Source organism: Pelobates fuscus, chromosome 12 (genome assembly GCF_036172605.1).
Source record: "Pelobates fuscus isolate aPelFus1 chromosome 12, aPelFus1.pri, whole genome shotgun sequence".
Taxonomy (NCBI): domain Eukaryota; kingdom Metazoa; phylum Chordata; class Amphibia; order Anura; family Pelobatidae; genus Pelobates; species Pelobates fuscus.
Window position 1 is genome coordinate 64,533,099 of NC_086328.1, and position 26,138 is coordinate 64,559,236.

General features: G+C 44.0%; 1 protein-coding gene across 8 annotated transcripts in view; it reads left to right on the plus strand.

The window, feature by feature from the left end:
* Positions 1-26,138, plus strand: part of CNIH2 (cornichon family AMPA receptor auxiliary protein 2) — a 163,171-nt gene that overhangs the window by 118,664 nt on the left and 18,369 nt on the right. For 5 of the 8 annotated variants that reach the window (XM_063438370.1, XM_063438373.1, XM_063438375.1 and 2 more), the window contains exons 2-3: positions 11,506-11,574; positions 12,080-12,127. In XM_063438370.1, the coding sequence (XP_063294440.1) occupies positions 11,506-11,574; positions 12,080-12,127 (117 nt within the window). The remainder of the gene's footprint in view (positions 1-11,505; positions 11,575-12,079; positions 12,128-26,138) is intronic. The other 3 variants (XM_063438371.1, XM_063438377.1, XM_063438376.1) reach the window with 1 other exon arrangement.

Genomic DNA, 26,138 nt, shown 5'->3' on the forward strand with positions numbered 1-26,138 from the left:
ATTAATAATAATGCAATATTTAATAGATCTAAGGAAGGGACCCACCAACATTTCTTACAACAAGGGTGGCAAAGATTAGTTTTTATACAGACATTGTTATGGTGTGGAAAGCATATATTTTACATGAGTGGTACTCTGGTGTACAGAGTGGACCAATCTCCATGTGTCCCAGGCATTCCATGTTACTAAGGTTGTCCGGAATGGGGGCCACAGTTTACTAAAGTTACGTTCGTAGGTCATCTACGTCAAGGATTAGCGACATGGATGGGCATTGTGTAGACTTCCATGCTCTAGCTATATAGTTTTGGGCTGACAGTAGTATGTGGTAAATAAGTTTCCATTTATATTTGGGTATCCTTTTTGGGAGGAGCATGGATACATAGGTCTGAGGGTTAAGGGGTAGTTTGAGTTCAGCCGTGGTTTCAAGGAGGTTTTGGACAGAGGTCCAAAAGGGTCTAATGGACGGATATTGCCAGATATAGTAAGCCGTCGCTTTTTCTATTCCGCATCTCCAGCAGGTGGGGGGGAAGGTATCTGGGTAGATCCTGTGGAGGCGTGTCAGCACCATGTATCACCTATATATTACTTTTCTATGTTGTTCTAACAGTGTGGCGCTTGAGATGCTGTTTGTACTCATTCCATACCCTGATGTGGTTCCCTGTATATCATTCTGTTGCATTTTTGGTGAAGAGTAGGCCTAGAAATGTAATGTTATCTTTCCTCCAGTCAAAGGGGTAGCGTTCACGGAGGATAAACATGTCCACTTGCGGTATACCTATGCTTAATGCTTGGGTTTTAGAGGCATTTAGGGAGTAGTTTGATTGTTTCCCATATTCCTGTATGAGGTTCATAATATGGGGTAGAGATGTTGTCGGGTGGGTCATGTATAGCAGAATATCATCCGCGAATGCGCTGATCTTAACCTCCCTTCCCCCAACTAGGAAACCTTGAATGCTAGGGTGAGCATGTATTGCAGCGAACAAGGGCTCTAATGCCAGCACATATAATAGGGGGGACAGCGGGCACCGCTGTCTAGTCCCGTTGGTGATCTCGAAGGGGTCAGAGAGGAACCTAGCTTGCATGACTCAAGCCGTGGGAGCAGAGTACAGGGCAAAGATTTGGGTTACAACTTGCTGGGGGAATCCATATTTGGTCAGGGCGTGCTTTAGGAAGGGCCAACCGAGGCGGTCAAACACCTTTTCCGCATCCAGTGCTAGGAGTAGACCCTCCCGGTTGGCCTTCTGGAGCTGTTCAAATATAAGTGAAAGATTGCGGGTATTGTCTGATCCCTGGCTCCTTTTAACAAACACGGTTTGATCGCTAGTTATCAGGTTCGGTAGGAATGGGCTCAGTCTATTAGTCAAAATTTTCGCATATCATTTTGTGTCTGTATTGAGGAGGGAGATCAGACGGAAATTTTTACAGTCATGAGCGGATTTACCTGGTTTGGGAATTGTGATAATTGTGGCTTGGAGCACCTCAGGTGGAAGGGAGCCTGAAGTGGTGGCCTTGAGGTACACCCTCAGCAAATGGAGGGCTAGTACTTCTGCATAGGTCTTATAATAGGTGTTTGTGAGGCCGTCTGCTCCTGGGGACTTAGCTGGGGTACTTATTTAATGGCTGCTAGGACCTCTGCAAGCATTATAGATTTTTGGAGCTCCTCTACTTTGGTTTGGGTGAGTTGTGGTAACTGAACTTGGGATAGATATTGGGAGATACTCTCATCATCTGGGTTGTGTGTATTGTCATTCAGACGTAGGTTATATAGTTTAGAGTAGAAGCGTGCGAAAACTTGGCTAATGTCTTCGGGATTTATGTGTTTTCCGCCCTTGCCATCTAAGATATGTGCTATTTTGTGCACTCTGTATTTGGTACTAACGATACCACCACCAACAACAACAATCTAACTAACTAACAATAACAACTAAATCTTATAAAGTCACCAGATCCCACTCACAGTTCACCATGTTCACCATGATACAAATTGGCCCATGTCTGCTCACGTGTCTGCTCAGTAGCACAGCCAAGAAGGAACAGGGAGGAATGGCAATAGTGGGAAGTTATCTCTTTCCTGACTTGTAAATGTATTGAATTACCTAATTACCATATCAAAGGGTAAAGCTTATACTCCTGTAAGAAAGGCATACATGAGCTTGGTCACATGACCCCTGGTCAACACATTAGTTTGATGACAAAATGTCACCACACCAAGTCACGCCAAGGGATCCTTGGTCGCAAGGTGTGGGGGGCATGATGATGAGCGTTGTTGGGAATAACGGTCATCTGTGGCGCTTAGGGCTATCTGGGCCATATGGATCCTCTAAATGCCTCTGAGCGTCTGGGGTGGTAGCCTGGATGCACGGACTATCCCGCAAAATGGGAGACGTCTGTCTAGAGGCCTCATCCATCCCCAGAGATACTAACATAGGTGATTGGAAAGTTAAACACATAAACAGCATTGATGTATATATATAAAAAAAAAAAAACAGTGCTCAACCTCTAATAAACACTTAACTTTGAGGTAAAGGTATTCCTAACCTCAGCCAGGTCTGCAGTGGAGTAACGTGGGTTAGTGGGCTCTGCAGCCCTCAAGTGAGAGTCCAGTCCGTGGACATCCTAGGATTTTTTGCGGACCTCTCTTTCCCCCGGCATACGACACTGACAAACCCCAGCTTCCGAGCTTTGCCTTGCCTGCCAGCGAGTTCACTCTGTGGATAGCGTCTTTGTAGTGGAGCAGTAATTTTGCCCATCTGTATGCAATTCCTTGTGCTTGCAGTGTGGTCGTGAGTGGGGCCATGCTTTTGCGGAGCTGAAGGGTAGCTGCGGAGAGGTCTGACAAGATTTTGTGGTCTTGGTATGGCATTTCCGTGGAGCGAGAGGCCCGAACTATTCTCTTTTTTGCCTGAAACAAAAGTATCCAGACGATGACATCTCTAGTGGCATTGGTAGGTAAGTGCTTAGGTCTCCGAAGTCTGTGTGCTCGATCTATAAGGAGCTGGTCCGGATGAATCTTCGATGTAAGGGCTTGGAAGAAGTCAAGGAGGTAGGTATTGAGGGCCGGGTTCAGGACCATTTCTGGGATACCGCGGATCCTCAAATTATTCCTTCTCGAACTGTCCTCCATGTCGGTTAGTTTCAGCTTATGGACGTGCAGAATTGAGTCTATGTCTTGGAGTTTATTAGCTAGGCTGTTGTGGGCCTTTGCAAATTCATCCATCTTCTTTTCCACATGTGCTGTGCGTTGGCCCACCTCGAGGAGCTCTTTCTGCAGGTGGCAGTTAAAGCGTGAATCTGTGTAGTCAGGTTACGCTGAATATTCTCAGTAATTTCCACCATAATTTGTCGCATGTTTGCCGTTGTGAGGGGCTTTCATCTGGTCTTAACTCTGGAGAGGCTAGGGACAAGGGCAGTCCCTCTCCTGAGCGTAGGTCGCCGCCATCTTTGGACGGGCTGCAGCCTTCTCGCAGTGTTGATGCGGAGGTTCTGGCAAGAAAAAATGATGCTCTTTCGGCCTTGGCCGCCTTGTTTTTTTGTCTCTGTGACATATTGGAGCTATAGCTTGCTGCTTGATGACGTTATCGTTTCTTAGACCATTTATTTTTAGCCCTATAGGACCCGAAACTCAGGAGCTTCACCAACGTGCGTCCATTCAGTTCAGGTGTCAGGCCACTCCCCATTTTTATTATATTTTATTATATTCTATATTGCCACCTCTCGAGTATAACTATTTTTAGCACTTCTATTATTATTATTATCATCATTTTTATGCATTATCTTTTTTATGTATTGTTATATTTATGCATTATTTATTTTTCTTTTTTATGTCCATATCTCTGTGGTTTTATTTCATAAGGTTTACTGGCTCATGACCTTTTGGTGCCCTCTACTAAGAACTTCCACCATTTTGTTGGCTCCCTCCCAGGCGCCATTTTGTTGGAAAGGGTGCGCCTGAAAAAGTACTTTATATGAGTAGATAATAAAATATAGTCCAAGTAACTTAACACTAGTCCAGTATAGTGTAATCCACAGCAGTAGGGAGAGTTTTTGTGGAACAGCAGATAAGATGGATAGTCACAAGTGTAGGCTTTTAGTCCAATGGAACATGTGAGGAAGAAACAAAAAGAAAGGCCTCCAATGGTACAGAATATAGATGCACTTAGATATTGGGATTATAATAATAAGGAACTACTCACACTATCCAGAGCTTAAATTCAGCTCTGGTATGGAATGCGTGAAAATGATCCCCACTCAAGGATATATGGAGTACTTCCGGTTATTAGATGTATATGACAGTACAGTAGTCCAAAAGCAGAGTGGTCCAACCCAGAATAAAAGGTATACAATATAGTGCTCACTGTATCTTTTAAAGTAAAAAGATAAAAGTATGAAATATACTCACAGTATATTGAGCAGGCTCAATGTATAGCTTATGGGTGGTATAATCCCCACCTACAGATTCTTTGTGCTTCTGTCTCTTGCTCTCTCCTAAAGGGCAGCACTCTACTCTCTCCTCCAGCCCTGCTTCACTCCCACCTTATAGTGGTCCTTTAAGTATTATGCATTTGTCTTAATTCCTAATATATTACCTTTGTGAGTACTTATGGTGATGTCCCCCTTTAATGATTTTTACTAATGAGATCAATTGCAACATTTCTATAATTTCTATTATTTAGGGGGGAAAACCATTTACTTGACTACATTTCCTTCATTAATTTTATAGCCTGATTTTTCCTTTTTATAATTTTTTCCTTTTATTAATTTTATTTGTGAAAAATGTTGTCTAAAAACAATTTGCCATTACATTGCCCATTTAACGCTTACATACCTTAATTGCTTGAATTCACTATCTTACATCATTATTTACATGGTTCTTGTAACACTGATTTTCATATTTCCATCAATTAGTTTTTCTTAATTGTGTACATTGGAAACAATAAGCTTCTACCATCTGATCTATATTAACTAACATTTCCATGCAGATTTGAATGTGCCATCATTTTCTTTTTTCTATTTAAAGTAGACCACTTGGTGGTCTTGTTTGGTTTGGTTTAGTTCTTTTGCTATAATTTATATATATATTTTAATTGATTTTACTTTTTATGTTAATATATTTTTTGTTTTTGCATACATTGCAACTGATCATCTGATTTATATATATATTTTATACATTCAAATGCCATTATCTTATTTTTTAACTTCCTATTTACCCTGTTAAGTCACATTTTGGTTTGTTTCCTTTGCATTGCATGCCTAACATATATGTGTAACCAGGGCCGGTGCAAGGACTTCTGTCTACACAGGCGAAGACAAATTTTGCTGCCCCCAAAATTTATCTTCACCTGTCTGTCTAATATTCCCACTTTTGCCCCTCTTACCCATTCTTTTGTCCCTTTTGTGCATCTTACCACCCTTTTCTCTTGTTTTCCCTTTTTGTATATTGTATCCCCTGTTTGGCATTCTTTTTTATGTGTTTTGTGTCTTCATCCCACTTTTCTTTACCCCCTTGCGTCACACACTTACTTGCTCATACACACACACACACACACACACACACACTGACCATTACACACATACTGCTCACACACACACACTGCTTATACACACACACAGCCTCTTACACACTTGCACTGCTAATACACACTCACTGGCTCTAACAGACACACACAAACAGTCTCTTACACACACTGCTAATACACACTTACTGGCTGTAACACACACACAGTCTCTCTCACACGCACAGTCTCTCTCACACGCACAGTCTCTTACACACACTAACTCTTACACACACACACGCACACACTGGCTCTAACACACACACACACACACTAACTCTTACATACACACTGGCTCTAACACACACACACACTGGCTCTAACACACACACTAACTCTTACACATACACACACACTAACTCTTACACACATACACTAACTCTTACACACACATACACACACACACTAACTCTTACACACACATACACACTAACTCTTACACACACACACTGGCTCTAACACATACACACACACAGACTTACTGTTTCTTATAGTTGCCAAACAGAGGTCCCGCTGCACTGTTGTAGCGTTCCTCCTCTCTCCACAGCAGTTGGCCACCGGGATATGATGTCACATATCCCAGCAGCCTGTAGCTCAGGACGAGATTCGCCGCGGTCGCTCCTTGGTGCTCCGCCCCCCTCCCTCAGTGGCTGCACGTTTCCCAGCCAGCTGAGCAGATTGCTGCAGAAATTGACCGGCGGGAGCAGAGTTCTCCGTGCTCCCGCCGGTCACTTGGCCATTTTTGCGCCCCTCGGGTCCGTGCGCCCTAAGGCGGCCGCTTGTGCCGCCTTATGGTAGCGCCGGCCCTGTGTGTAACGGATCCCCTATACTTTGACTGAGTATATCCGCTGTAGTTCTCCCAAATCCCAAGTATAGCAGGGATTAAAGCTCTGAGCTACCCAAACATCATCCTAGACTTGATGAAGGGTACTACAGTAATGTTTTATTCTGGCCAGGTTGCCTGCTTTTATACACAAGAGGGATACAGTCAAACATGCCCATAACACTCCCACAACATGCCCAGAACACTCCCACAACATGCCCATGAATTTCTTAATCAGCATGACTGTGCATAAAAACATAAAATATAAAAAATACATAAAAACACATATAATACATAGAGGAACTCCCACAAATATTATATTGTTAGATAACTCTGATCTGAGCGCCCAAGTACTCCAAATAGCACTCAGATCCATGCAGTATAGGGGAAACGCCACCATGTTACAGTTTTGACCGGCCGCACACATGGTCCTATGCCTAAAACAGTTCCAGGTCATTTGGTGCTTTTGCCAGTCAACTTTCGAGAGCTCCTGTGGCCTCAATATGGGGTGCTCTGGCTGGCTCTTATGTAGCATTTGTTCCCCTTAATCTCGGGCACCTTCCCTCCAAAAAGCGCTCTCCTGGCGGATTTCAAAGTGGTTCAAAACTGTGAACCAAGTTGTCCGGGAACTGCACGGTCACCTCATGCTGAATATAGTTCCATAACATTCGTGGCTATGTCCCGCTGAGGTGACCTGGAACCCACAAAGTCCTAATGCCAAAATTAGTTCCATAGCGGTCATGGCTAAGTACCACTGGGACTATTTGTGGGTTTGGTTCACGTGAATGACCGCCAGAGAGACAGATTTCGGTTCCATTCTCATAAAGGGAAAGTGCCGAACCAGGGGCACCCAGGGCAAGCTGTTACAAAGCGGTTGGGGAGATTTAACTTCCGAACAGAGTTTTTGTATAAGGCCCATAGTCGGTGGGCAGGAGGCCTGCTTCTACACTCCTCCATGAATTTGTGGGAAATGTCCAGGGCAAGGAGCATTTGTCACAATATGGATATGCATGTGTTCCATAACTTTATTCCACTCTTTACATGGCTCTAAAGCATCAGCCATAATAACTTCAACAATCCACATTAATTCAACCCATACTGTAAAGATAAAATTTCCTATCTCTTCTCTTTTCAAATGATGGTACAAGGACAGAATTTTTTTAAAGAGATCCAAGTATTGACTTTGAATACTTTTGAATAAATCAACTATAGACAATCAAATGTATCTTATAATGTAAAAAAAAAAAAAATCTCGGTACACATTATTTCGTTTCTTTGAAGTGCAATATTATATTGTTCTAATCTAATAATTTTATTTCTGGAAACTTTCCAATCCAGGGTATATGTTTTATGTTCTTTCCTATACCGATGGATGTATATACAGACAAAGAGATATTTTCTTCCAGAGCATAAGTACTAGAACACTTTTTTGAGGCCTGCTTTCTAAAAGCACTTTACATAACTTGATTCGCATAGCGTTTTTTATACTGTAATTATGTGTAAAAATAGCATGACTATTTGCTATAGAAATTTAACCACCATTAGCAGGTTGGTTGATATTTCATTTGGGCTTATTTCTACACTGAGTGGCAGTATTTTTTTTCCTTGTAAATATCTTCATATTTCACAGCCAATAATGCATTCTTTACTATCAAAAAAAATTAAAATAAATTATGATATAAAGGGAAATGTATTCCTACTTACCGTAGATTATTTTCCTGGTCATAGGCCATGGCAGCACAACGATGGGTAGCTCCTCCCTATCTCTAATTAGACAGGAGCCTAACTAAAACAGAAGGTATAAGTAACCCCCTCCTACCCCTCCCACCCTCAGTCCTGTTTCCAGCAATATCCCAGGGCAGGAACTTTGTGCTGCAATGGCCTCTGACCAGGAAAAGAAAATTACGGTAAGTAGGAATACATTTTTATTTTTTTTGGCCATATGCATGGCAGCACAAGCAATAACCAAGGGAGGGAAGAAATACACAAGATTCCAAAATATGAATGCAAATTGACAACACACACCTCATAAGGACATTGGAAATGAAAAACTGATTGCCCACTATTGACACATTATCAAATTGGCCAACTCAAATGTATTAAAAACAATGTCTGAAAACTATTGGTTGAGGACTAAGCAGCCATTTACCTATAAAGTTTCAGGGAAACTTGGCCACTGACACTCAAGAGAGAGAAATGACTCTAGTGGAGAGCAAACAGATGTTCAGGTACTGTAACAACTAGGGCTTAGTAGACTAAAAATAGCCAAGACTCTCAATCTGCTGATGGCTTATATAGAGGCTTGAAGACCTTTTCTATTACATTAGTAAAGATAAACAGACTATCAGACAGAAGAAAGCCAGATAGTGGATCTGTAGAAATAGATCTTAAGACATCTATCAATGTGTCTTATTTGTTTGCAATTGTTCAGCTTTTGCTTTTGATACGTATTTAGGACAGTAGGAGAAAGTTTAATTACTGACTCTACTTCCAAATCAATAGGCTTTAGATATATTGTGGAAGGCAGTAAAAGGTTCTATTCAGAACTTAATATTAACCAGTTGTGGAGAGATAGTCTCATGGTTAAGAGGGGTGGAGATTTCAGAACCCTTAAAAAAACAGGGAAGAATTCCACGTGGAGCAATGGCTAATCAAAGGATCATATAAATACAGAGAGATCAGAGAGTGCCGAGACATGTACCTCTGAAGTGATGTGGCTAATTCCCAGATGAGTCCTGGATGGAAGAACTTGAAACCTCCTTGGTAGAATTAATTTGAATGATCACTTTATTAGAAGCAGAGCAGGAAAAAAGGCATCCCAACTCTGTAAAGGTAGCTGAGGATATAAGTATTACATGGCCTTCAGAAGGGTGTTAATTACTGCAGTTAAAACCACTTATATTTAATCCCTTCTTTACAATATCAAAACCTTCAGAAAGAGGAAATTAGCACTGGACTTGATGGAATAGGGAAGAACTCTTTTAGGGGATCCCATGGAAGTACTGAAGAAGATAAGATTGATATTGGCTCTTGTAACCTATGCAGAAGAGAAGTGCCCTTTGTACATATTCAATTTTGGAGAAAGGTCCGACAACCCCAGTGGATGGTATTCATAGTTATTACTGTCCAAGGGATTTCTATAGTAAAGTTAACCTTCTCCCTTGTGCCATCTTATCAGACCTATGGTGGAAGTAATGGATCAAAGCTCTCTTTGTTGAGGTAATATGACAGTCAACATCCTTTACTTACTTGATAAGTCTTACTGCACTTTTTGAAGAAAGCTGTACCATGCCTTGGACTGTGTTGGACTGTGTTTCCAGCTATACCCTGAACTGGGAAGAGCAAGGTGACTTCAGCAGACATTAATCTTTCACCATGAAGTTGTAAAAATAAGTGTCCTTCCACTGCAATCTGAGAAACATCTGGTGATGTGGGGCAATGGATACATTGGAATAAGCATCCTGCAAATAGATAGATATCATCCAATGTACTAGGAAAACTACCTTTATGATGAAGAATGTTCAAGAATCCTGTAAACTAGAATGGATTTCCATCCAACAGTTAGAAACAGAATGCTTGTGTTCTAGCTCCTTTAAACATTTCTCACAATAGCTCCCTCTAATTGAAGGGAAGCCATGAAATTAAAGGACCACTATTGTCACCCAGATCACTTCAGCTCAATGAAGTGGTCTGGATGCCAGGTCCCCCAGGTTTTAACCCTGCAGCTGTAAACATAGCAGTTTCAGAGAAACTGCTATGTTTACATTGCAGGATTAATCCAGCCTCTAGTGTCTGTCTTCCTGACAGCCGCTAGAGGCGCTTCTGCGAAGCTCAATGCAAAAATCGCAATGAGCACGCAGAATGTCCTTCAGAAAGCAATGAGAAATGCTTTCCTTTGGGTGCTTTTAATGCGCGCGGCCCTGGCCGCGCATGCGCATTCGGTTCCACTCGGGAGCTGACGTCGGAGCCTGGCGCTGGATAAAGGTAAGTGGCCCTGAGGGCGGGGGGCCCTGAGGGTGGGGGGACCCTAAGGATTATATAGTGCCAAGAAAACAAGTTTTTTTCCTGACACTATAGTGATCCTTTAACAAAGCATCTCTTTTACCTTTTCTCTTCTTCTGGTAGAATAATGACCACTTCTCAAGGTTGAGATCTACATGTGTGAGAGTGTGTATGTGTGTGTCTCTGTATGCTGGATATAGGCATTCATGCATATCCTGTAACTCTTCAATGGGAATGCATACATTCTTAATATAAGTAATTATTTATTTTTTATTCTCCCCTTCTAGCACCATCTTCTGCACTGTTTGCTTCCCCCCTCCCCCCCCCCCCCCCCCTCTCCCCCTCACTCTGTGATCTTCACACAAGATATTTACGACCCTCTGGGAGAATGGTGTCTATTTTCTATGAAACCTGTGTTTTGCCTGCACATGCCGCTTTATTCACTGTATCACAACTCAACTTTGAATTCTATGTGTCGTCTTGCTCAGAAATGCTTTAGACTTGAGAAAGGGAGGTTCTGCCGAAAGCTTGTCATTACAAAATCCTGTTAGCCCAATAAAAAAGGTATTACAAGATACAAATTGTATCTTTTTTTTTTGTTTTTACATCTATCTATTATATATCATTAAGGAAACTGATCTTAGGGCAGCATTGATGGCAAAGCCTGCCCTGGGTAAACATTTAGCTAATTTGTTTGCCAGAACCTTTTTGCTGTAAAGATATTTGTTGTTCTTACATTGGGCTTAAAGTGTGAACTCTGCAGTCTGCATCCTTACCTGTAAATCTAGAATTTTGTGCTGACTTCTTTATCCAAAATTACATCCCTGAAAATGACAGCTCCTCAGTAAGATGAGACTAAGTGTGTTACTACGTATTCATTTCTGTCAAAAAATTATATTCAATTAAAAAAGTAAAGCATAGCCTCATTTTTCTAGCCCTATATGTACAATACTTTTTTGATTCTACTTGTACATTCACTGGAGATTACGCCTTACAAACATAATTTTGTGATTGTTATAACTGTATATATTTCAAAACATGTTGCAATATGCATGACGTATAACAATTTATTAGACAACCTGTGTGTTCCGTGATTAGTGTATTGGTAATATATATGTCTCTCTGCAGATCATTGCATTTGATGAGCTACGGACAGACTTTAAAAACCCAATAGAACAGGGAAATCCCTCCAGAGCGGTAAGTGTTTTTGAACATCTTATCTTCCCCCTATTCATCTCTATGTTGCAGTGTCTCACCCAGTCTGGGTACAGGGTGGACAAGGTTGAGTCATAGATTTTCACTAACTTGTTCATGTCTCTCTGCGTGTTTTGTCCTATGTCTTCTCTCTTTCCCTCATTCTTTCACATGCCTTCCTATTGTTCCCTCTTTGATCAATTCTGATTTTCTGAGTTTTATTTTTTCTATTTTCTTCTCTTTGGCTTCATTTTTTTCAAATTCCACAACCAAATTTTTTTGTCACATGTCAATATTTAACTACCCTGCCTGATTTTGCTGTTTCCTCTCATTTTGTCTTTCAAATTTCCCCTCCTTCAATGCTTTATTTATGTAATTTTCTTGTAATTTCTTTTGTCCACATCCATGATCTCTTCATTCTCCTAACTATACCGCTCCACTTTCTACATCGCTTCTCTCTCTCTCTCTTTCTATTTCTCTCTCTCTCTCTCTCTCGCCCTTTCTGCAGAGAGAGAGGGTTAAGAACGTGGAGCGGATTTGCTGCTTACTCAGAAAGGTCAGCGACACAACCTGTGTGTTATTGTATGTAATTCATTGTAGACTTATTGTTGTGTGTAGACGATATAAAACTTTGTTTATTATTTACTGTGTAAATTGTTTTCAGCCATGCATTATTATTAAAAAAAAAACAGGCTGAAGGGTCCATGTATGCTATATTAAATATTCAACATTCTATCCTGATTAGGGTTGTCACTTTGCCACTTTATTCAGGATATTTGTGAATTCTATATACAGCGGGAGAGGGATTATATATGCTACCTGGCAGTATATGGAATTCATGTTCTTCTGGTTAAAACAGTGAATAAGTCACTCTGTGTTCTTGCCTTGATTTTTAATTGATTTCATACCAAATGTATATAAATTCCACATACTGTCAGGGAGTGCTTTTGAGATTCTGCCCAGCAGAATCTGGTCCCAACAAAAATGGTGAAGAGGTAACATAGTTGAAACATGCATCCAGTGTGTGGATCTCTAGTTGTATTGTATTTATATTTTGTCACCATAAGCATGCATAAGGAGTGTTTCACATGTATTTATTTGTCGGTCTCTGTGGGCCATTTTGAATAAGTTTGGGTTACAATACTATGCGTTTAAAGCATGCTACTTTGTATTATGTAACTCTTGTTTTTTAAAATTCTTTTTTCAAAAACAAGAAACAAACAATCATAGGCATATGTTCCAGACTATGAGACTAACAGCCGATCAATTACTTCTATACAAATTATAACAATAGATAAAAGAAAAAAGTATGTGAGCATATGTCTTAGAGGCACAGAGAAGAAAAATAATACTTAATAATCTTCATTCTGGTTTATACCGAATTTTTCTACATTAGTAAAAAGTAACATTTACATTAGTCATTGGTAAGTTTCTACAGGTGCCCTTTAGGATTTCAGTGTAATGCAATATAGCTAACATTTTTTTCTTATAGTATGTATAGGGAATTAGCTGTTGTAAAAAGAAGCACTCCAATCACCATAACCACTGTAGCACACTGTAGTGGTTATGGTGCCAGGAGTGCCCAGGACTCTCCCCAGTGTAGGCAGTCGCACTATTTGGTAACAGTTTGACAACTAACCTGAGGTCCACTGTGTGCAAGCCATCTCCTCCATGTGAGTCAGTCAAGGGCCGGCTGTCAGTGTAGGACTCAGCTGGAGCCGTCAGCCACTGAAGGTCTGGCTCGCAATGCACAAAGTGACCTGTGTTGGGTGGGCCACAGGTAAGTTGTCAACTTTTAGGGGCACTAGACATGTGCATATGGAAAAAATTTAATACCGAAATTTGTTTAGTTAAATATCAATTTGGAACAACTCAATATTCAGATGTCCATTATTCCCTATAAGTTCTGTTTAGAAGATGACTCCTCTAATTTTGTTCCTGATAGGGTGTTGTTTACTTGATGGCTCCCCTAATTTAGTACCCCGATATGGGATTCCCCTGCTCAGGATACCAAATTAGGTGCTATTTAGTAGGTGGCGTCCCTTATTTGCTACACCGATATGGGAGATTGCTTATTTAAGGTTATCAAATTATATTGCTGTTAAGTTGATTTTTAAAAAAAAAAAAATTTAAATAGTTTTTTATGTTGTGCAGGGGACATTAAAAGTGCTGCCATTGTTGAATTTGAAAACCACTATAGGCATAGCAGCATGTTTCCCATGCCTTTGTCATTGTATAAAAAAACAGCATCCTCATTTGGTATACTAAATTAGGGAATCCCACCCATATAATATACACTGTCTTAATTCGGTATCCAAACTAGGGGAATATCACATCAGGGTACCAGCTTAGTTGAGTCATATAATAAACACTGTCCTAATTCGGTATTCTAACTAGGTGAATCCTACATCAGTTTACGGAATTAGGGTGCCCTTTTACTACATTTGCTCTTTCAGTTGCTTAGTGGATAAGTCTCTAATTTTTAACCCTTAATTTTGGCAATACCACGTAATGACAGGATAAAGAGAAAGAGTTTAAAGACCAAAATTAAGAAAAAAAGAAGCCCTTTTTTAATTTTTCAGTTTTAGTTGCTTAATTGATTAGTCCCTAATTTACTATCCTTATGAAAATGAATGAATGTGAAACTTTTATCTCAATTCATTTAGTAAACTTTGGGACTAAATTTGATTAATCTGATAATGAATGCACATGTCTTCTGGGTACTCCTGGCAATTTAACTGCTACAGCCTCCTGCAGTATTACAGTGCTTGGTGGATGCTTGAAATTATTTGCATCAATTTTAAAGGTTAGTGGCAGCCATTCATAAGTAGTAATATGGTTGGAAACCAGTCACTAAGTACTGGTCGTTGTCTCCCATTTAGCTTAATAGGCAATGTTAGCCACTACTCTCTTACATGCCTTCCAACTGTCCCCATTTCATCTGGACAGTTCAGAGTCCCGTCCTGTGTCCCATCTTAGTTCCTTGGTCCACAACATTCATAGCATGAGTGCATCATTACATGGGCATCCGCAGGAATTTTTCCAGGGTGGGGGCATAATTGTAATGACATCCACGCTTGGCCCCTTTTTGATAGTCATGAAGGGGAAGGGCATAGTAATTTTTTCACATAAAGCCATAGTGAATAGCATTTTCACAACTATGGTCAGGAATACATGTTTGTATTCCTGACACTATAGTGTTCCTTTAACCCCTTAAGGACCAAACTTCTGGAATAAAAGGGAATCATGACATGTCACACATGTCGTGTGTCCTTAAGGGGTTAATCAAATTAAGGGAACATTCTGGTCATCATAACAACTTCATCTAAATGAACATGCTCTGATGCCAGGAGGGCCCTGGGTGTTCTCTTTCCTTTAAGGGGTTAAACCGCTCTCAAATGGTTTAACCCCAAAGGCTTCCTCCAGCTCCAGATCTCCAAGTCGCTCGGTGGTATTCGGCTTCTGAAATGGAGTGTCAGGAAGTGCATATTGACGTCAGGCACGGATGCCACTGATTGGCCAGAGTGGTCAGCTGACGCTCTAAGCCAATCGCTAGTTCTCGGTTTCTAAAAATGTTACTTTTTTATGAATTGGGAGCTACTGATTGACTTAGAGCCAATCAGCGACACCCCTACCCAGCGGCACTCTGTGCTTCTTGACACTAAGTAAATAAAAGTGAACACATTAACACAGATATTTTTTTTAGCTGGGGCGATGAAAAGGTTCAAAGTTTCCCTGCCAGGCCCAGGTACCAAAGCCTTATGATGTTGTGTCCAGAATGAAGTGGAGGGATCACTTCACTTGTCCTTTCTGCTCAAATCTCCTTTTCTTCTCCTTCATTTGACACAGTGTTCTTTTTCTTCTGACACTGTCTTCTCTCCTACTTGGCTCCTTCTGCTCCTTTACCTTTCTGATTCTTTTTAGCCCTTCTGCTCCTTTTTCTTTCTGATCCCTTTCTGTTCCTTTCTCTTTCTGCTCCTTCTCCTACTTTACCTTTGTGCTCCTTGCTGCCCCTTCCAGCTCATTGCTTGCTATTCCAGCTCCTTGCTGATCCTTCCTGCTCCTTGCTGTCCCTTCTTGCTTATATCTGTTCCTTCTCCTACTTTACCTTCCTGCTCCTTGCTGCACTTTCTTCTCCTGGTTGTTTCTTTCTGCTCCTTCTCCTACTTTACCTTTGTGGTCCTTCTGATTCTTTCTGCTTCTTTACCTTTGTGCTCCTTCTGTCCCTTTCTGCTCCTGCTGATCCTTGAGGACGCCTTCTGCTCCTTACTGACCCTTCCTGCTAATTTGTATCCCTTTGTGCTCCTTCTTCTACTTTACCTTTGCATTCCTTCTGCCCATTCCAGCTCATTGCTGGCCCTTTCTGCTCCTTCTCCTACTTTACCTTTGTGCTCCTCCGGTCCTTTTCTGCTCCTTGCTGCCCCTTCCTGCTTCTTTCTGGCAATTCCTGCTCCTTGCTGACCCTTTCTGCTCCTTGCTGCCACATCCTGCTCCTTGCTGCCATATCCTGCTCCATGCTTCCCCTTCCTGCTGCCCTTTTCTGCTTCTTGTTGCCCCTTTCTGCTCCTTGCTACCATATCCTGCTCCTTGCTGCCCCTTCCTGCTTCTTGATGCCCCTTCCTGCTTCTTGCTGACTCTTCCTGCTTCTTCCTGTTCCTTTCTGCTCCTTGCTGACTTTCTGCTCCTTACTGACCCTTCCTGCTCCTTGCTGCCCCTTCCTGCTTCTTGCTGACGCTTCCTGATTCTTACTGCCCCTTCCTGCTCCTTGCTGATCCTTCCTCCTCCTTGCTGACTCTTACTGCTCATTTATGTTTCTTTCTGCTCCTTCCCATACTTTACCTTTGTGCTCCTTCTGCCCCTTCCAGATCATTGCTGGCATTTTCTGCTGCTTGATGTCCCTTCCTGTTCATTTTTGTTCCTTCTCCTTTCTGCTCCTTCTCCTACTTTACCTTTGTGCATCTTCTGATTCTTTCTACTCCTTTAGCTTTGTGCTTATTCTGTCCCTTCCTGCCCCTTTCTGCTCCTTGCTGACTCTTCCTGCTCCTAACTTACCCTTGCTGTTCCTTGCTGCCCCTTCCAGCTCATTGCTGACCCTTTCTGCTCCTTGTAGACCCTTTCTGCTCCTTCTCCCACTTTACCTTTGTGCTCATTCTTATTCTTTCTGATCCTTTACCTGTGTGCTCCTTCTGATTCTTTCTACTCCTTTACTTTTGTGCTCCTTCTGATTATTTCTGCTTCTTTACCTTTGTGCTCCTTCTGTCCCTTTCTGCTTCTGCTGATCCTTGCAGACACCTTCTGCTCCTTGCTGATCCTTCCTGCTAATTTCTATTCCTTTGTGCTCCTTCTTCTACTTTACCTTTGCATTCCTTCTGCCCCTTTCAGCACCTTGCTGACCATTTCCAGCTCCTTGCTGGCCCTTTCTGCTCCTTCTCATACTTTACCTTTGTGCTCCTTCTGTCACTTTCTGCTCCTTGCTGCCCCTTCCTGCTTCTTTCTGCCCGTTCCTTCTCCTTGCTGACCCTTCCTGCACCTTGCTGCCACATCCTGCACCTTGCTGCCACATCCTGCTCCTTGCTGCCATATCCTGCTCCTTGCTGCCCCTTCCTGCTTCTTGTTGCCCCTTTCTGCTCCTTGCTGCCCCTCCCTGCTCCTTGATGCCCTTTCCTGCTTCTTAATGCCCCTTCCTGCTTCTTGCTGACTCTTCCTGCTTCTTGCTGACTCTTCCTACGTCTTGCTGACTTTCTGCTCCTTGCTGACCCTTCCTGCTCCTTGCTGCCCCTTCCTGCTTCTTGCTGACGCTTCCTGCTTCTTACTGCCCCTTCCTGCTCCTTGCTGACTTACTGCTCATTTCTGTTCCTTTCTGCTTATTCTCCTACTTTACCTTTGTGCATCTTCTGATTCTTTCTACTCCTTTAGCTTTGTGCTCCTTTTGATTCTTTCTGCTTCTTTACCTTTGTGCTCCTTCTGTCCCTTTCTTCTCCTTGCTGCTCATTGCTTACCCTTGCTGTTCCTTGCTGCCCCTTCCAGCTCATTGCTGACCCTTTCTGCTCCTTGTAGACCCTTTCTGCTCCTTCTCCCACTTTACCTTTGTGCTCCTTCTGATTCTTTCTGCTCCTTTACCTTTGTGCTCCTTTTGATTCTTTCTGCTTCTTTACCTTTGTGCTCCTTCTGTCCCTTTCTGCTCCTGCTGATCCTTGCAGACGCCTTCTGCTCCTTGCTGACCCTTCCTGCTAATTTCTGTTCCTTTGTGCTCCTTCTTCTACTTTACTTTTGCATTACTTCTGCCTCTTCCATTTCCTTGCTGACCCTTCCTGCTCCTTGCTGCCCCTTCCTGCTTCTTGCTGACGCTTCCTGCTTCTTACTGTCCCTTCCTGCTCCTTGCTGACCCTTCTTCCTCCTTGCTGACTCTTACTGCTCATTTATGTTCCTTTCTGCTCCTTCTCATACTTTACCTTTGTGCCCCTTCTGCCCCTTCCAGATCATTGCTGGCCCTTTCTGCTGCTTGATGTCCCTTCCTGTTCATTTCTGTTCCTTCTCCTTTCTGCTCCTTCTCCTACTTTACCTTTGTGCATCTTCTGATTCTTTCTACTCCTTTAGCTTTGTGCTTATTCTGTCCCTTCCTGCCCCTTTCTGCTCCTTGCTGACTCTTCCTGCTCCTTACTTACCCTTGCTGTTCCTTGCTGCCCCTTTCAGCTCATTGCTGACCCTTTCTGCTACTTCTCCCACTTTACCTTTGTGCTCCTTCTTATTCTTTCTGATCCTTTACCTTTGTGCTCATTCTGATTATTTCTACTCCATTACTTTCGTGCTCCTTCTGATTCTTTCTGCTTCTTTACCTTTGTGCTCCTTCTGTCCCTTACTGCTCCGGCTGATCCTTGCAGACGCCTTCTGCTCCTTGCTGACTCTTCTTGCGAATTTCTATTCCTTTGTGCTCCTTCTTCTACTTTACCTTTGCATTCCTTCTGCCCCTTTCAGCTCCTTGCTGATCATTTCCAGCACCTTGCTGCCACATCCTGCTCCTTGCTGCCATATCCTGCTCCTTGCTGCCCCTTCCTGCTTCTTGTTGCCCCTTTCTGCTCCTTGCTGCCCCTCCCTGCTCTTTGATGCCCTTTCCTGCTTCTTAATGCCCCTTCCTGCTTCTTGCTGACTCTTCCTGCTTCTTGCTGACTCTTCCTACTTCTTGCTGACTTTCTGCTCCTTGCTGCCCCTTCCTGACTCTTACTGCTCATTTCTGTTCCTTTCTGCTCCTTCTCCTACTTTACCTTTGTTCTCCTTCTGCCCCTTCCAGATCATTGCTGACCATTTCTGCTGCTTGATGTCCCTTCCTGTTCATTTCTGTTCCTTCTCCTTTCTGCTCCTTCTCCTACTTTACCTTTGTGCATCTTCTGATTCTTTCTACTCCTTTAGCTTTGTGCTTCTTGCTTCCCTTTCCTGCTTGTTGTTGCCCCTTTCTGCTCCTTGCTGTTCCTTGCTGCCCCTTCCAGCTCATTGCTGACCCTTTCTGCTCCTTGTAGACCCTTTCTGCTCCTTCTCCCACTTTACCTTTGTGCTCCTTCTGATTCTTTCTGCTCCTTTTGATTCTTTCTGCTTCTTTACCTTTGTGCTCCTTCTGTCCCTTTCTGCTCCTGCTGATCCTTGCAGACGCCTTCTGCTCCTTGCTGACCCTTCCTGCTAATTTCTATTCCTTTGTGCTCCTTCTTCTACTTTACTTTTGCATTCCTTCTGCCCCTTCCAGCTCCTTGCTGACCCTTCCTGCTCCTTGCTGCCCCTTCCTGCTTCTTGCTGATGCTTCCTGCTTCTTACTGTCCCTTCCTGCTCCTTGCTGACCCTTCTTCCTCCTTGCTGACTCTTACTGCTCATTTATGTTCCTTTCTGCTCCTTCTCATACTTTACCTTTGTGCCCCTTCTGCCCCTTCCAGATCATTGCTGGCCCTTTTTGCTGCTTGATGTCCCTTCCTGTTCCTTTCTGTTCCTTCTCCTTTCTGCTCCTTCTCATACTTTGAAACGGCTATGTTTTCAGCTCAACTAGAGACCTGGCACCCAGACCACTTAATTGAGATGATGTGATCTGGGTGTCTGTAGTGGTCCTTTAAGTGTATGTGTTTATGCATGCACTGGCGTACATACCGCGGTCACACAGGTCGCAGCCCTGTGACCCGGTGCCCGCCGCCATGTGTTGCGGCCCCAGCCCGCACAGAGTAAGCGCGCGGGGGGGCCCACGGATCAGTTTTCGCACCGGGGCCCCATGGGTTGTGTGTACGCCACTGTTTAGGGGTGATTATTTCTGAGGACTTAAAGGTAGGCAGACAATGTAATAGAGCAGCAGGAAATGCTAGCAGAATGCTTGGTTGTATATGGAGAGGTATTAGCAGTAGAAAGAGGGAAGTGCTCATGCCATTGTAGAGAACACTGGTGAGACCTCACTTGGAGTACTGTACACAGTACTGGAGACCATATCTTCAGAAGGATATTGATACCTTAGAGAGAGTTCAAAGAAGGGCTACTAAACTGGTTCATGGATTGCAGGATAAAACTTACCAGGAAAGGTTAAAGGATCTTAACATGTATAGCTTGGTGGAAAGACGAGACAGGGGGGATATGATAGAAACATTTAAATACATAAAGGGAATCAACACAGTAAAGGAGGAGACTATATTTAAAAGAAGAAAAACTACCACAACCAGAGGACATAGTCTAAAATTAGAGGGACAAAGGTTTAAAAATAATATCAGGAAGTATTACTTTACTGAGAGGGTAGTGGATGCATGGAATAGCCTTCCAGCTGAAGTGGTAGAGGTTAACACAGTAAAGGAGTTTAAGCATGCGTGGGATAGGCATAAGGCTATCCTAACTATAAGATAATGCCAGGGACTAATGAAAGTATTTAGAAAACTGGGCAGACTAGATGGGCCGAATGGTTCTTATCTGCCGTCACATTCTATGTTTCTATGTTTCTTTCTGATCCTTTACCTTTGTGCTCCTTCTGATTCTTTCTACTCCATTACTTTTGTGCTCCTTCTGATTCTTTCTGCTTCTTTACAATTGTGCTCCTTCTGTCCCTTTCTGCTCCGGCTGATCCTTGCAGACGCCTTCTGCTCCTTGCTGACCCTTCTTGCGAATTTCTATTCCTTTGTGCTCCTTCTTCTACTTTACCTTTGCATTCCTTCTGCCCCTTTCAGCTCCTTGCTGATCATTTCCAGCTCCTTGCTGGCCCTTTCTGCTCCTTCTCCTACTTTACCTTTGTGCTCCTTCTGTCTCTTTCTGCTCCTTGCTGCCCCTTCCTGCTTCTTTCTGCCCATTCCTGCTCCTTGCTGACCCTTCCTGCTCCTTGCTGCCACATCCTGCTCCTTGCTGCCATATCCTGCTCCTTGCCGCCCCTTCCTACTTCTTGCTGCCCTTTCCTGCTTCTTGCTGCCCCTTTTTGCTCCTTGCTGTCCCTTCCTGCTCCTTGATACCCTTTCCTGCTTCTTAATGCCCCTTCCTGCTTCTTGCTGACTCTTCCTGCTTCTTGCTGACTCTTCCTACTTCTTGCTGACTTTCTGCTCCTTGCTGCCCCTTCCTGCTCCTTGCTTCCCCTTCCTGCTTCTTGCTGATGCTTCCTGCTTCTTACTGCCCCTTCCTGCTCCTTGCTGACTCTTACTGCTTATTTATGTTCCTTTCTGCTTCTTCTCCTACTTTACATTTGTGCTCCTTCTGCCCCTTCCAGATCATTGCTGGCCCTTTCTGTTGCTTGATGTCCCTTCCTGTTCATTTCTGTTCCTTCTCCTTTCTGCTCCTTCTCCTACTTTACCTTTGTGCATCTTCTGATTCTTTCTACTCCTTTAGCTTTGTGCTTATTCTGTCCCTTCCTGCCCCTTTCTGCTCCTTGCTGACTCTTCCTGCTCCTTACTTACCCTTGCTGTTCCTTGCTGCCCCTTTCAGCAAATTGCTGACCCGTTCTGCTCCTTGTAGACCCTTTCTGCTCCTTCTCCAACTTTACCTTTGTGCTCCTTCTTATTCTTTCTGATCCTTTACCTTTGTGCTCCTTCTGATTCTTTCTACTCCATTACTTTTGTGCTCCTTCTGATTCTTTCTGCTTCTTTACATTTGTGCTCCTTCTGTCCCTTTCTGCTCTGGCTGATCCTTGCAGACGCCTTCTGCTCATTGCTGACCCTTCTTGCGAATTTCTATTCCTTTGTGCTCCTTCTTATACTTTACCTTTGCATTCCTTCTGCCCCTTTCAGCTCCTTGCTGATCATTTCCAGCTCCTTGCTGGCCCTTTCTGCTCCTTCTCCTACTTTACCTTTGTGCTCCTTCTGTCTCTTTCTGCTCCTTGCTGCCCCTTCCTGCTTCTTTCTGCCCATTCCTGCTCCTTGCTGACCCTTCCTGCTCCTTGCTGCCACATCCTGCTCCTTGCTGCCATATCCTGCTCCTTGCCGCCCCTTCCTACTTCTTGCTGCCCTTTCCTGCTTCTTGCTGCCCCTTTTTGCTCCTTGCTGTCCCTTCCTGCTCCTTGATACCCTTTCCTGTTCTTAATGCCCCTTCCTGCTTCTTGCTGACTCTTCCTGCTTCTTGCTGACTCTTCCTGCTTCTTGCTGACTCTTCCTACTTCTTGCTGACTTTCTGCTCCTTGCTGCCCCTTCCTGCTCCTTGCTTCCCCTTCCAGCTTCTTGCTGACGCTTCCTGCTTCTTACTGCCCCTTCCTGCTCCTTGCTGACTCTTACTGCTTATTTCTGTTCCTTTCTGCTTCTTCTCCTACTTTACATTTGTGCTCCTTCTGCGCCTTCCAGATCATTGCTGTCCCTTTCTGCTGCTTGATGTCCCTTCCTGTTCATTTCTGTTCCTTCTCCTTTCTGCTCCTTCTCCTACTTTACCTTTGTGCATCTTCTGATTCTTTCTACTCCTTTAGCTTTGTGCTTATTCTGTCCCTTCCTGCCCCTTTCTGCTCCTTGCTGACTCTTCCTGCTCCTTACTTACCCTTGCTGTTCCTTGCTGCCCCTTTCAGCAAATTGCTGACCCTTTCTGCTCCTTGTAGACCCTTTCTGCTCCTTCTCCCACTTTACCTTTGTGCTCCTTCTTATTCTTTCTGATCCTTTACCTTTGTGCTCCTTCTGATTCTTTCTACTCCATTACTTTTGTGCTCCTTCTGATTCTTTCTGCTTCTTTACATTTGTGCTCCTTCTGTCCCTTTCTGCTCCGGCTGATCCTTGCAGACGTCTTCTGCTCCTTGCTGACCCTTCTTGCGAATTTCTATTCCTTTGTGCTCCTTCTTCTACTTTACCTTTGCATTCCTTCTGCCCCTTTCAGCTCCTTGCTGATCATTTCCAGCTCCTTGCTGGCCCTTTCTGCTCCTTCTCCTACTTTACCTTTGTGCTCCTTCTTTCTCTTTCTGCTCCTTGCTGCCCCTTCCTGCTTCTTTCTGCCCATTCCTGCTCCTTGCTGACCCTTCCTGCTCCTTGCTGCCACATCCTGCTCCTTGCTGCCATATCCTGCTCCTTGCCGCCCCTTCCTACTTCTTGCTGCCCTTTCCTGCTTCTTGCTGCCCCTTTTTGCTCCTTGCTGTCCCTTCCTGCTCCTTGATACCCTTTCCTGCTTCTTAATGCCCCTTCCTGCTTCTTGCTGACTCTTCCTGCTTCTTGCTGACTTTCTGCTCCTTGCTGCCCCTTCCTGCTCCTTGCTTCCCCTTCCTGCTTCTTGCTGACGCTTCCTGCTTCTTACTGCCCCTTCCTGCTCCTTGCTGACTCTTACTGCTTATTTCTGTTCCTTTCTGCTTCTTCTCCTACTTTACATTTGTGCTCCTTCTGCGCCTTCCAGATCATTGCTGTCCCTTTCTGCTGCTTGATGTCCCTTCCTGTTCATTTATGTTCCTTCTCCTTTCTGCTCCTTCTCCTACTTTACCTTTGTGCATCTTCTGATTCTTTCTACTCCTTTAGCTTTGTGCTTATTCTGTCCCTTCCTGCCCCTTTCTGCTCCTTGCTGACTCTTCCTGCTCCTTACTTACCCTTGCTGTTCCTTGCTGCCCCTTTCAGCAAATTGCTGACCCTTTCTGCTCCTTGTAGACCCTTTCTGCTCCTTCTCCCACTTTACATTTGTGCTCCTTCTTATTCTTTCTGATCCTTTACCTTTGTGCTCCTTCTGATTCTTTCTACTCCATTACTTTTGTGCTCCTTCTGATTCTTTCTGCTTCTTTACATTTGTGCTCCTTCTGTCCCTTTTTGCGAATTTCTATTCCTTTGTGCTCCTTCTTCTACTTTACCTTTGCATTCCTTCTGCCCCTTTCAGCTCCTTGCTGATCATTTCCAGCTCCTTGCTGGCCCTTTCTGCTCCTTCTCCTACTTTACCTTTGTGCTCCTTCTGTCTCTTTCTGCTCCTTGCTGCCCCTTCCTGCTTCTTTCGGCCCATTCCTGCTCCTTGCTGACCCTTCCTGCTCCTTGCTGCCACATCCTGCTCCTTGCTGCCATATCCTGCTCCTTGCCGCCCCTTCCTACTTCTTGCTGCCCTTTCCTGCTTCTTGCTGCCCCTTTTTGCTCCTTGCTGTCCCTTCCTGCTCCTTGATACCCTTTCCTGCTTCTTAATGCCTCTTCCTGCTTCTTGCTGACTCTTCCTGCTTCTTGCTGACTTTCTGCTCCTTGCTGCCCCTTCCTGCTCCTTGCTTCCCCTTCCTGCTTCTTGCTGACGCTTCCTGCTCCTTACTGCCCCTTCCTGCTCCTTGCTGACTCTTACTGCTTATTTCTGTTCCTTTCTGCTTCTTCTCCTACTTTACATTTGTGCTCCTTCTGCGCCTTCCAGATCATTGCTGTCCCTTTCTGCTGCTTGATGTCCCTTCCTGTTCATTTATGTTCCTTCTCCTTTCTGCTCCTTCTCCTACTTTACCTTTGTGCATCTTCTGATTCTTTCTACTCCTTTAGCTTTGTGCTTATTCTGTCCCTTCCTGCCCCTTTCTGCTCCTTGCTGACTCTTCCTGCTCCTTACTTACCCTTGCTGTTCCTTGCTGCCCCTTTCAGCAAATTGCTGACCCTTTCTGCTCCTTGTAGACCCTTTCTGCTCCTTCTCCCACTTTACCTTTGTGCTCCTTCTTATTCTTTCTGATCCTTTACCTTTGTGCTCCTTCTGATTCTTTCTACTCCATTACTTTTGTGCTCCTTCTGATTCTTTCTGCTTCTTTACATTTGTGCTCCTTCTGTCCCTTTCTGCTCCGGCTGATCCTTGCAGACGCCTTCTGCTCCTTGCTGACCCTTCTTGCGAATTTCTATTCCTTTGTGCTCCTTCTTCTACTTTACCTTTGCATTCCTTCTGCCCCTTTCAGCTCCTTGCTGATCATTTCCAGCTCCTTGCTGGCCCTTTCTGCTCCTTCTCCTACTTTACCTTTGTGCTCCTTCTTTCTCTTTCTGCTCCTTGCTGCCCCTTCCTGCTTCTTTCTGCCCATTCCTGCTCCTTGCTGACCCTTCCTGCTCCTTGCTGCCACATCCTGCTCCTTGCTGCCATATCCTGCTCCTTGCCGCCCCTTCCTACTTCTTGCTGCCCTTTCCTGCTTCTTGCTGCCCCTTTTTGCTCCTTGCTGTCCCTTCCTGCTCCTTGATACCCTTTCCTGCTTCTTAATGCCCCTTCCTGCTTCTTGCTGACTCTTCCTGCTTCTTGCTGACTTTCTGCTCCTTGCTGCCCCTTCCTGCTCCTTGCTTCCCCTTCCTGCTTCTTGCTGACGCTTCCTGCTTCTTACTGCCCCTTCCTGCTCCTTGCTGACTCTTACTGCTTATTTCTGTTCCTTTCTGCTTCTTCTCCTACTTTACATTTGTGCTCCTTCTGCGCCTTCCAGATCATTGCTGTCCCTTTCTGCTGCTTGATGTCCCTTCCTGTTCATTTATGTTCCTTCTCCTTTCTGCTCCTTCTCCTACTTTACCTTTGTGCATCTTCTGATTCTTTCTACTCCTTTAGCTTTGTGCTTATTCTGTCCCTTCCTGCCCCTTTCTGCTCCTTGCTGACTCTTCCTGCTCCTTACTTACCCTTGCTGTTCCTTGCTGCCCCTTTCAGCAAATTGCTGACCCTTTCTGCTCCTTGTAGACCCTTTCTGCTCCTTCTCCCACTTTACATTTGTGCTCCTTCTTATTCTTTCTGATCCTTTACCTTTGTGCTCCTTCTGATTCTTTCTACTCCATTACTTTTGTGCTCCTTCTGATTCTTTCTGCTTCTTTACATTTGTGCTCCTTCTGTCCCTTTCTGCACCGGCTGATCCTTGCAGACACCTTCTGCTCCTTGCTGACCCTTCTTGCGAATTTCTATTCCTTTGTGCTCCTTCTTATACTTTACCTTTGCATTCCTTCTGCCCCTTTCAGCTCCTTGCTGATCATTTCCAGCTCCTTGCTGGCCCTTTCTGCTCCTTCTCCTACTTTACCTTTGTGCTCCTTCTGTCTCTTTCTGCTCCTTGCTGCCCCTTCCTGCTTCTTTCTGCCCATTCCTGCTCCTTGCTGACCCTTCCTGCTCCTTGCTGCCACATCCTGCTCCTTGCTGCCATATCCTGCTCCTTGCCGCCCCTTCCTACTTCTTGCTGCCCTTTCCTGCTTCTTGCTGCCCCTTTTTGCTCCTTGCTGTCC